The sequence below is a fragment of the Salvelinus sp. IW2-2015 genome, unplaced genomic scaffold, assembly GCF_002910315.2.
Source record: "Salvelinus sp. IW2-2015 unplaced genomic scaffold, ASM291031v2 Un_scaffold358, whole genome shotgun sequence".
Lineage (NCBI taxonomy): Eukaryota > Metazoa > Chordata > Actinopteri > Salmoniformes > Salmonidae > Salvelinus > Salvelinus sp. IW2-2015.
Genome location: NW_019942548.1, coordinates 115,877 through 128,659, shown reverse-complemented (window position 1 = coordinate 128,659; position 12,783 = coordinate 115,877). Strand labels below are relative to the sequence as shown.

General features: G+C 42.0%; 1 protein-coding gene across 1 annotated transcript in view; it reads right to left on the bottom strand.

Annotated features, from left to right (window-relative positions):
• Positions 1-12,783, bottom strand: part of LOC112068302 (MAM domain-containing glycosylphosphatidylinositol anchor protein 2) — a 171,513-nt gene that overhangs the window by 80,804 nt on the left and 77,926 nt on the right. The window contains exon 7 of the mRNA XM_024135406.2: positions 7,100-7,248. Within this exon, the coding sequence (XP_023991174.2) occupies positions 7,100-7,248 (149 nt within the window). The remainder of the gene's footprint in view (positions 1-7,099; positions 7,249-12,783) is intronic.

The following is a 12,783-nucleotide window of genomic DNA, read 5'->3' as shown; positions in this document are numbered from 1 at the left end:
GGGGCGTTGACATGCTGAAGACCCAGCCACGACCCATCTTCAATGCTCTTACTGAGGGAAGGAGGTTGTTGGCCAAGATCTCGCGATACATGGCCCCATCCATCCTCCCCTCAATACGTGCAGTCGTCCTGTCCCCTTTGCAAGAAAAGCATCCCCAAAGAATGATGTTCCACCTCCATGCTTCACGGGTTGGATGGTGTTCTTGGGTTGTACTCATCCTTCTTCTTCCTCCAAACACGGCGAGTGGAGTTAGACCAAAAAGCTATATTTTTGTCTCACAGACCACATGACCTTCTCCATTCCTCCTCTGGATCATCCAGATGGTCATTGGCAAACTTCAGACGGGCCTGGACATGCGCTGGCTTGAGCAGGGGGACCTTGCGTGCGCTGCAGGATTTTAATCCATGACGGCGTAGTGTGTTACTAATGGTTTCCTTTGAGACTGTGGTCCAAGTTCTCTTCAGGTCATTGACCAGGTCCTGCCGTGTAGTTCTGGGCTGATCCCTCACCTTCCTCATGATCATTCATGCCCCACGAGGTGAGATCTTGCATGGAGCCCCAGACCGAGGGTGATTGACCGTCATATTGAACTTCTTCCATTTTCAATAATAATTGCGCCAACAGTTGTTGCCTTCTCCACAAGCTGCTTGCCTATTGTCCTATAGCCCATCCCAGCCTTGTGCAGGTCTACAATTTTATCCCTGATGTCCTTACACAGCTCTCTGGTCTTGGCCATTGTGGAGAGGTTGGAGTCTGTTTGATTGAGTGTGTGGACAGGTGTTTTTTATACATAACGAGTTCAAACAGGTGCAGTTAGTACAGGTAATGAGTGAGGAACAGGAGGGCTTCTTAAAGAAAAACTAACAGGTCTGTGAGAGCCGGAATTCTTAAATGTTTTACTCACATTGGCTGCAGTGAAGGAGAGCCCGCAGTTATGGTAGCGCCGTGTCAGTGGCACTGTATTGTTCTCAAAGCAGCAAAGAAGTTGTTTAGTTTGTCTGGGAGCAAGACATTTTGGTCCGCGACGGGGCTGGTTTTCCTTTTGTAGTCCGTGACTGACTGTAGACCCTGCCACATACCCTCATGTCTGAGCCCTTGAATTGCGACTTTACTTTGTCTCTATACTGACGCTTAGCTTGTTTGATTGCCTTGCAGAGGGAATAGCTACACTGCTTGTATTCGGTCATGTTTCCGGTCACCTTGCCCTTTTTTATTTTATTTTTATTTCACCTTATTTAACCAGGTAGGCTAGTTGAGAACAAGTTCTCATTTGCAACTGCGACCTGGCCAAGATAAAGCATAGCAGTGTGAACAGACAACACAGAGTTACACATGGAGTAAACAATAAACAAGTCAATAACATGGTAGAAAAAAAGAGAATCTATATACAATGTGTGCAAAAGACATGAGGTAGCGCAATACATCGAATAATTACAATTTAGCAGATTAACACTGGAGTGATAAATCATCAGATGATCATGTGCAAGAAGAGATACTGGTGTGCAAAAGAGCAGAAAAGTAAATAAATAAAAAGCAGTATGGGGGGTGAGGTAGGTAAATTGGGTGGGTAGTTTACAGATGGACTATGTACAGCTGCAGCGATCGGTTAGCTGCTCGGATAGCAGATTTTTAAAGTGTTGAGGGAGATAAAAGTCTCCAACTTCAGAGATTTTTGCAATTCGTTCCAGTCGCAGGCAGCAGAGAACTGGAAGGAAAGGCGTCCAAATGAGTTTTAGCTTTAGGGATGATCAGTGAGATACACCTGCTGGAGCGCGTGCTGCGGGTGGGTAGTCCATCGTGACCAGTGAACTGAGATAAGGCGGCACTTTACCTAGCATAGCCTGTGTAGATGACGGAGCCAGTGGGGTCAGAACGAACATGTAGCGAGGGCCAGCTGACCTGACCCCGCTCAGGGCAACAGGGGGCTCAATTGCCAAACCAAACTAGTGACATGTAGTAGGTCGCGGACCCTATGTTAAGGGCATCATTCAATGTTCATTGACAGATTCGATTGCGGTTTGCCTTGGTCACGGGTTCGCGTGATATCTGGCTAACACCCACCTCAGTGACAAAGTTGAGCGCACTGCTTTGCGCTCCAAGTTGCGTGTGTATCCTGTCACTGATCTGTATCCCTAGAAAGCTAAAACCCATTGTACAGGAAATTGCAACGGCAATTTCCTCTCCAGTCTCTAGCGCGTGAAACACACAGCCAGGGCAACTAAGGAGTGGCTCCGTAAGAAGCATCTCAAGGTCCTGGAGTGGCCAAGCCAGTCTCCAGACCTGAACCCAATAGAACATCTTTGGAGGGAGCTGAAAGTCCGTATTGCCCAGCAACAGCCCCGAAACCTGAAGGATCTGGAGAAGGTCTGTATGGAGGAGTGGGCCAAAATCCCTGCTGCAGTGTGTGCAAATCTGGTCAAGAACTACAGGAAACGTTGAAAAAGTTCTCAAGTTCTCAATTTCTCGCAAAAGGAAACCTTCGGTCAAATACTTATTTCCCTCATTAAAATGCAAATCAATTTATAACATTTTTGACATGCGTTTTTCTGGATTTTTGTTGTTATTCTGTCTCTCACTGTTCAAATAAACCTACCATTAAAATTATAGACTGATCATTTGTCAGTGGGCAAACGTACAAAATCAGCAGGGGATCAAATACTTTTCCCCCTCACTGTATAATTCAGTAAAATCAATGAAATTGTTGCATGTTGCATTTATATTTTTGTTAAGTATAGTTAGACCAATAAGAAAGAGAATTCCAAACCTCTGCCAATAACAGCTAGTTTTCAATTTTCCCCTACCCACTCAGACCACTCCCAGACAGTCATAGGAATATTCTTGCTTGCGAAACTGCTCTTTGCTAAGAAGCAATTTATTTTTATTTTTGACAATTTTAATTGAAAACAATCATAGTAAGGTACTTAAATTGTGACCGAGRAATTATTTGATATTGAGATAAAACGGCTGCTTTGGACCTTTAAAGTGTCAATAGCCTCAATGTTCCCGCTAAACTGCGCGCATGCACGGCCACGCACTTTCTCCGGCATGCAGAGCAGAAGAAATGCAAGAGATTGAACTTCACTGAGTTCGCACTATATAGATCAACGTTTTTTCAGTGGTCGAATTCAAATTATATCAGCCCCTTTTCAATGCAACAAACCAAAACAATTCTAACTTGGCAAGATTGTGATTTTGTTGTTGACAGAGCCAGAGCGCAACGGAGTAGAATTCTATTGACGGGGTAGCCAACAAGCGGTCTTTCAATCAATGAATGCGCTTTTCAGATCAGAGCGCAGTGCCACGCGCGTGCACATTTGTTAATATTTTTAGCTAGTTATTAGCCCAGTTATAGATGAGTATAGGTCAGCAATGGGGAGTTACTGCTTCCTACAAGAGCACAACACGTGTAGACTACATTTCAAGATGTTTTTGTGGCAGTGTTGTGTTTTGAGACATGGCTTATTTGCATATTCAAGCCTTAGGCAGAGAGGTAGTCTACATTGTTTTATTCTCTGTATGGTAATAATGATTCATTTGATTTTAAAGTGGTTTCTTGCATCATACAACACAATGCAATGCAATTTATGGTCACCTATTTGGCCCAAGGTGTTACAGACTAAGTAAAAAACAAATGTCAAGCCCTTCATGAAATATGTATATAATATGAAAAATGAAGTAATCCTTCTAACCCCCCCCCCCCCTTAAAAGAGTTAGATGCACTATTGTAAAGTGGTTGTTCCACTGGATATCATAAGGTGAATGCACCAATTTGTAAGTCGCTCTGGATAAGAGCGTCTGCTAAATGACTTAAATGTAAATGTAAATGTAAATGAAATAAAAACGTCTTATGTAATGTAGGCCTGTATTAAACACCACATATATGCTACTGTAGGCTATATCATAGAAATAAAAAACTATTTCCATGTGAAAATGTAATGGGATTTGCTCCATTGATTTTGTTGATAGGCCTACATTATGCTAAAATAGCCACAACAGCCTATTGGCTACTTTCTAAAACTGTAAGGGTACATTCTCACTGTTCACTGTAAACCCACGGCGGAAGTTGCACAGAATTCTCACAACGTTTAAGTTTCCGCTCACAAGACATAAAATGTACTCAGTGGCTCCAAAATTTTGAGGGAATATTGGTCTCAGGGAATATTGGTCTCAATGGCACTGCCCGTGCTGTCACAGACACCATAATGACACACTAAATAATATATATATATCAATAATGGGTCAACTGTTTCAGTTGTGACCATTTCGGTTTGGACAATTGTGACTTAATTTGGACATTAAAGAATTCCCATAGCTAACAGTGTTGCGCAATTAACCAAAATGTGGTTTAATTTCGTTTTTTAAATACCTAATTGACCAACGTCGATTCAATTATTTGAATTCCATTTAGTTAATTTTTTGAGCTCAACGCCCCGTTCCTCTCTAGGACATGTTGTCCAACTCTTGCCTGAGACTCCAAACGGAATTCTTCCGCTGCTCTATGTTCGTTACATACTTCAGTCTGAGACTGCCATCTTGAAGTCGTTTGTGGTGACGTCAAAATGAGGGTGTTGTACAAAAGTCATAAGCAATTAGATGATCTAACCAGAATATCAAAGCCAATGACGAATTTTCAAAACGCCGCTTCACCAACGTGTGTTTTGGCTTTGGCCCAAACCATTGGTTTCTGGGACCAATGAGAACGGTTAGAATATGTTTGCGTTCTAGAAATCATTAGGTACTCAGATCCAGACTCACTGCTGAGAAGAAACTAACGTCCGTGGGCGTGACGTAGCGTTTGGCCAGAGCAAGGAAATTCGGTAGCCAGGCAAGTCCAACTCATCATAGTTAAGTGCAGAAAACGTGGTAATTAACTACAATGACCAGAATTTATTGTGCCTACAGCTACCTGTTCTCATTGGTTCTTGCCCGGGCAAGTGGGGCCGGCAGACAGACAAGGAGAGGAACAGCGATAAAGAGACAAGATAGGGCTAGAGAGCAGTTGCTTAGGTATCTCTACCCGACAATACATCTAATTGATTGATAGCTGTTATTTTGCAGTCTTAAAAGTATGCCTTATCTACCTTGAAGAAATAGTGATTTCGTCAGACAGCAGGTAGCTAGGCAAGCCTACTAGCCTGAAGGATGACTCTTAGGGGAGCACAGAGATAGATGGCGGCTGGCTTCTACTGCAGATGAGATGATGACTTGGAATGAAATAATAAGTCATGAAATTGAAAAAAAGTTAAAGTAAAGTCATGTGAATAAAGGATGGTTTATTAATAAGTGATAAGCAGTAATGGGCAGTCACTACCATCATTGGGATTTGATTAATGAGATAATAATATCGTCATCATACTTAAAAAAATAAAAAAAGTGTAATATACTCAACCAAAATATTTATTTTAAAGTAAAGTCATGTGAATTAATGATGGTTAGAGCCTAAGTGATAGTACTGGGCAGTCACTACCGTAAATTGTTTTATTCTGTGTCGTTACAGCATTGGTCCCACAAAGCAGTTACTTCCTTTGGAAAGATGTACATCCCAACAAATATATATTTTAGTCCCAAAACCATACTTTAAATATTTATTGATATATTAGATGTTCGGTTGTGATACCTCTTAAACATACATAAAGATTTATCAACTTGTTCACTCATTTTCTCCAAAATGTTTGCAGACAGGCTACTCGCCATGTGGCTATACTGGAGAGGGGTGCAATCCCATCACCTGGTGATATTTGTAGGGGTGTGGCTGAAGGCACATTCATTCTACAGTCTTTTAATGTGTGTGTTTCAGAAGTGACTTCAAATGGTGGGACAGCATTTTTTTTTAAGAAAGATGTTCAAAAATAAACAAAACTACTAATTAGATCAGTTTCTTTCAATGTAATAATAGAACAACTCAACTCAAGTTGAAATAATAGTGTTATGACTTTTTTTAAATCATGAATTGCTTTAGGAGTCAGGGTTTGGGACAGCCACCTCAATAGAAATAGGTGTATAAACAATGTATTGCCTTGGATTGAATTAGAACATATCATGACGTAAATAAATGTCCTAAGTTTGGAAATGTTACTTTTTTTTCCCGTATATTTTTTTTTGCGGTGGGACTGCAATTTTCACCACTTCTGTAGAATCACCCATATAGCAATGACTGTCAGGCTCCKCTCCTATGCAGACCTAGCAAGAATTAGGAAATAAGAAACAATTGCTAGCTGCATTGTCATATTAAAGAAAACACGAAAGCAGGAGAGATGAACGAAAACAAGTAGAAAAGAACTGGAACTTGGGCCGACTCAATGACGATACAGATGCACCACCTCCCAGGTGAAAAGCCACCCAGCTCAAGCACTTAAAGAAGTCCCTCGAGCCTAAAATAAATCTGTGCAGTCAGTGAAAATGTGCTTCAGTTGGCTAATAATAATGCTGAGCATGTCGTGTGAGAGAGTTGCCCCCAACATGTGTGAAACCACTGGGCAGAACACCTGATGTTTATAAAGTACCAAAAAAAAAGTTCTCAGTTCCCTGCAGTGATGACTAACAGCACGCAAGACTGGTCATTTTGTTAAGAAATAAGAATAAAATGAATGAAATCAGTGACTTGTTTTTACTTAGTGTTGACTTTGAACCAGGCAATGACAACCCTGACGGGGAATAAATCACGCAGTGTGATGTCATTACAAGTGGCTGAGGACTCCTCCATTCCAGCTGAGTGATGACAGTGCTGAAGTTGAGGGAGAGGGAATGGTGAACGGAGAAGACGTGATTGACAAGCGGAATGCCATCCCTAACTGGAACACCACCAACATGGAGAAGGTTTGAAGAACTGAAACGCTCTCTGCTGGCTTCCTCTATCTTTGAGGGGGGGGGTAACGATCCCCACAAGAGAATGCGACGCAGTCAGAAAGGACAAATGCTAATGTATTCACAAGTGCATCATGCACAAGCTTTAGTGGGATTGGATACGTGCTACAGTTAATTCAAACATACAAACTTTATTGATCTCTTACCTTTGAGACAAAAGCAGACGTAAAAAGGGTCAAACTGGGACAAAACCGAGAGCATAAATGTGAGAGAAGGTCCCTGTATTCTTGCTCACCTGTTTCATCCCCAGTCGGTAGGCCACGATGCGGTCCACAGACAGGGGGTTCTGCTGGGTCCACTGTAGCTTGAAGCCGTAGACCCTGGGCCGGTTCTGCCACAACGCACTGTATGTGTCATAGTAGAACTCTGGGGCATAGGCCCTCCCTGTAACAAAAAAAGAAAAGTAGACTGGGTTTAGTATGGGCTGTGTTTGTGTGAATGTGTGTGTGTGTATGCATACATCACCATTCTAACTGACGTTAATCCCCTCAGCCACACACAACTGTGACATATCATTCTTTGTTAGTTTCCTTGAAATGCCATTTATCAATACTCTTCTACGCCTAAAAATAGTCTCGTCAATATACACTGAATGTACAAATCATTAGGAACAGCTTCCTAATATTGAGTTGAACCCCTGTTTGCCCTCAGAACAGCCTCAATTCATCAGGGAATGGACTCTACAAGGTGTCAAAGGTGTTCCACAGGGATGCTGGCCAATGTTGACTCCAATGCTTCCCACAGTTGTGTCAAGTTGGCTGGATGTCCTTTGGGTGCTGGACCATTCTTGATACACACGGGAAACGATTGAGCGTGAAAAATCCAGCTGTGTTTCAGTTTTTGACACACTCAAACAGGTGCGCCTGGCAAATACTACCATACCCAGTTCAAAGGCACTTCAATCTTGTGTCTTGCCCATTCACCCTCTGAATGGCACACATACACAATCCATGTCTCAATTGTCTCAAGGCTTAAAAATGCTTCTTTAACCTGTCTCCTCCCCTTCATTTACACTGATTGAAGTGGATTTAACAGGTGACATCAATAAGGGATCAGAGCTTTCACCTGGTCAGTCTGTCATGGAAAGAGCAGGTGTTTCTAATGTTTTGTAAACTCAGTGTACATTCTAAGCACTGTCACTGTCACGCCCTGACCTTAGTATTCTTTGTTTTCTTTATTATTTTGGGTGTGACATGGGTGATTATATGTTTTTGTCCTGTCTAGGATTTTTGTATGTTTATGGGGTTGTTACCAGTCTAGGGGTTTTGTATGTCTATGGTTGCCTAGATTGGTTCTCAATTAGAGGCAGCTGTTTATCGTTGTCTCTGATTGGGAACCATATTTAGGCAGCCATATTCCTTGAGTATTTCATGGGTGATTATCTATGTCTATGTTTAGTTGCTTGTGTCAGCACTATGATTATATAGCTTCACGTTCGTTTGTTGTTTTTGTATAGTTCATTCCATGTTCTTTCTTTATTAAAAGAAGATGCATTAAAATCACGCTGCGCTTTGGTCTCATCGCTATAACGAACGTGACAGTCACTGTAGCATTGAAGCTTTACTTTCCCCAATGCAGAAACGAGAAAGACAATTTTTCTGTGGTTCAAAGAATGCATGGACACAGAACTAAGCAGTAAAGAAGAAGAGGGCCCCTCTATGAGCTGAAAGCTGCCAAGAAATTGAAAACAGCTTAGCAGCGAGGGCTGTCTCGTTCTTGTCAAATGAAAACCTAAATTGCTACTAGAGAAGCAAGAAGAGGTGCACAGGAGCTCCAGTGTGACTATTAACCCAAAGGGTAAAGGATTAGTCCAATGTGGATGTTAATGTGACATTGATGTATTAGGGCTGTCCCCGAATTTAAAAAAATCTTGGTCAACCGAAAATCGTCTGTTCTTTTGACCAACATTTTAAAATGTGTATTTTTCCATATATTAGACACACCCTATGTGTTTTAATAAAATAAACTATATATGCATTGAACTTGTCTCATGCTTTAAGTGCACCGTTTGATGAAAAGAAAATATATATATTTGCTACTGCTTCAACTAAAACAATTATCGATCGACCAACAGCCTATTGACCAAACAATCAAACAAGTCTAGTCGACTAATTGGGGTCAGTCCTAGTATCTATCACATACAGTGCATTCAGTATTCAGGCCCCTTGACCTTTTCCACATTTTGTTACGTTACAGCCTTATTCTAAAATTGCTTAAATAATTCCCCCCCTCATTAATCTACACACAATACCCCATAATGACGAAGCAAAAACGTTTTCTTTTTTTTCCCCAAGTATCAAAATTTATAAACAGAAATACCTTATTGACATAAGTATTCAGACCCTTTTGCTATGAGACACGCAATTGAGCTCAGGTGCATCCTGTTTCCATTGATCATCCTGAGATGTTTCTAAAACTTGATTGGAGTCCACCTGTGGTAACTTCAAATGATTGGACATGATTTGGAAAGGCACACACCTGTCTATATAAGGTCCCACAGTTGACAGTGCATGTCAGAGCAAAAACAAAGCAATGAGGTTGAAGGAATTGTTCGTAGAGGTGCGAGACAGGATTGTGTTGAGGCACAGATCTGGGGAAGGGTACCAAAACATTTCTGCAGCATTGAAGGTCCCCAAGACCACAGTGGCCTCCATCATTCTTAAATGGAAGAAGTTTAGAACCACCAAGACTTCCTAGAGCTGGCCGCCCGGCCAAACTGAGCAATCAGGGGAGAAGGGCCTCGCTCAGGGAGGTGACCAAGAACCCAATGGTTACTCGGACAGAGCACCAGACTTCCTGTGTTTAGATGGGAGAACCTTCAAGAAGGACAACCCTCTCTGCAGCACTCAGGCCTTTATGGTAGTGGCCAGACGGAAGCCAATTTTCAGTAAAAGGCACATGACAGCTCGCTTGGAGTTTTCCAAAAGTCACCTAAAGGACTCGCAGACCATGATAAACAAGATTCTCTGGTCTGATGAAACGAAGATTGAACTCTTTGGCCTGAATGCCAAGTGTCACGTCTGTAGGAAACATGGCACCATCCCTACGGTGAAACATGGTGGTGGCAGCATCATGCTGTGGGGTGTTTTTCAGCGGCAGGTACTGGGAAACTAGTCAGGATCGAGGGAAATATGAATGGAGCAAAGTACAGAGAGATCCTTGACATAAACCTGCTACAGAGCGCTCAGGACGTCAGACTGGGGCAAAGGTTCTCCTTCCTACAGGACAATGACCCTAAGCACACAGATAMGACAACGCAGGAGTGGCTTTGGGACAAGTCTCTGAATGTCCTTGAGTGGCCCAGCCAGAGCCCAGACTTGAACCCGATCAAACATCTCTGGAGAGACTTGAAAATAGCTGTGCAGCGACACTCCCCATCCAACCTGACAGAGGATCTGTAGAGAAGAATGGGAGAAACTCCCCAAATACAGGTGTGCCAAGCTTGTAGCTTTCATACCCAAGAAGCCTCAATGCTGTAATCGCTGCAGTAAAGGGTCTGAATACCTATGTAAATGTGATATTTCCGTTTTTGCTTTGTCATTATAGGGTATGGTGTGTAGGGTGATGAAGGAAACAACCAATTAGTCTGTAACATAACAAAATGTGGATAAAGTATATATTTGATGTTACAGGGAATAATGATTCAACACAACATACTGCATCTGTCTCATATTTTAGGATTTTTAACATGAAAGGTATGTGTGTGTGTAACAGAGGTTGTTTGCGAGCACGTTCGAGTGATGTTTACCCTTGTCTGGAACCTGGAGACTTGAGTTGGCTCCTGAGCTAATGCCTTAGTATTAGCCCGCTGAGCTAAAGCTATCTAATTGTATCGAATCTATTCTAATATTGAATTGTTTTCATGGAGAAAAGAAAACATCATAATGAAAATATAAATATTTGATTGTGTTTGACACAATCTAGGTAGATCAAAAGAGCTCCCTCTTGTTATTATCTCAAAGCTTGATTGAAAGAAAAAGTTATCCAAGCTCATCCATTTCCCATCAATCATTTACAATAAAAACATAGAAATGTTATTTGTGGACAAAATATATAGCCTATAAGTAAGAAGGAAATAAACACTGTATATGATTAAGCATGGACGTGTTGTTTGAAGTCAGAATATAGCCCATGGATGCCTCATATACAGTGGGGAGAACAAGTATTTGATACACTGCCGATTTTGCAGGTTTTCCTACTTACAAAGCATGTAGAGGTCTGTCATTTTTATCATAGGTACACTTCAACTGTGAGAGACGGAATCTAAAACAAAAATCCAGAAAATCACATTGTATGATTTTTAAGTAATTCATTTGGCATTTTATTGCATGACATAAGTATTTGAATCACCTACCAACCAGTAAGAATTCCGGCTCTCACAGACCTGTTAGTTTTTTCTTTAAGAAGCCCTCCTGTTCTCCACTCATTACCTGTATTAACTGCACCTGTTTGAACTCGTTACCTGTATAAAAGACACCTGTCACACACTCAATCAAACAGACTCCAACCTCTCCACAATGGCCAAGACCAGAGAGCTGTGTAAGGACATCAGGGATACATTGTAGACCTGTACAAGGCTGGGATGGGCTACAGGACAATAGCCAAGCAGCCTGGTGAGAAGGCAACAACTGTTGGCACAATTATTAGAAATGGAAGAAGTTCAAGATGACGGTCAAGTCACCCTCGGTCTGGGGCTCCATGCAAGATCTCACCTCGTGGGGCTCAATGATCATGAGGAATGTGAGGGATCAGCCCAGAACTACAACGGCAGGACCTGGTCAATGACCTGAAGAGAGCTGGGACCACAGTCTCAAAGAAACATTAGTAACACACTACGCCGTCATGGATTAAAAATCTGCAGCGCACGCAAGGTCCCCTCTGCTCAAGCCAGCGCATTGTCCAGGCCCGTCTGAAGTTTGCCAATGACCATCTGGATGATCCAGAGGGGGAATGGGAGAAGGTCATGTGTCTGATGAGACAAAATAGAGCTTTTTGCTCTAACTCCATCGCCGTGTTTGGAGGAATAGAAGGATGAGTACAACCCCAGAACACCATCCCAACCCGTGAAGCATGGAGGTGGAAACATCTTCTTTGGGGATGCTTTTCTGCAAAGGGGACAGGACACTGCACCGTAATTGAGGGGAGGATGGATGGGGCCATGTCATGCGAGATCTTGACCAACAACCTCCTTCCCTCAGTAAGAGCATTTGAAGATGGGTCGTGGCTGGGGTTTCCAGCATGACAACGACCCGAAACACACAGCCAGGGCAACTAAGGAGTGGCTCCGTAAGAAGCATCTCAAGGTCCTGGAGTGGCCTAGCCAGTCTCCAGACCTGAACCCAATAGAAAATCTTTGGAGGGAGCCGAAAGTCCGTATTGCCAAGCGACAGCCCCGAAACCTGAAGGATCTGGAGAAGGTCTGTATGGAGGAGTGGGCCAAATCCTGCTGCAGTGTGTGCAAACCTGGTCAAGACTACAGGAAACGTATGATCTCTGTATTGCAAACTAAGGTTTCTGTACCAAATATTCAGTTCTGCTTTTCTGATGTATCAAATACTTATGTCATGCAATAAAATGCAAATTTAATTACTTAAAAATCATTACAATGTGATTTTCTGGATTTTTGTTTTAGATTCCTTCTCTCACAGTTCAAGTGTACCTATGATAAAAATTACAGACCTCTACATGCTTTTGTAAGTAGGAAACCTGCAAAATTTGTCAGTGTATCAAATACTTGTTCTCCCCACTGTATATATATATAATATATACACTGCTCAAAAAATAAAGGGAACACTTAAACAACACAATGTAACTCCAAGTCAATCACACTTCTGTGAAATTCAAACTGTCCACTTAGGAAGCAACACTGATTGACAATAAATTTCACATGCTGTTGTGCAAATGGAATAGACAAAAGGT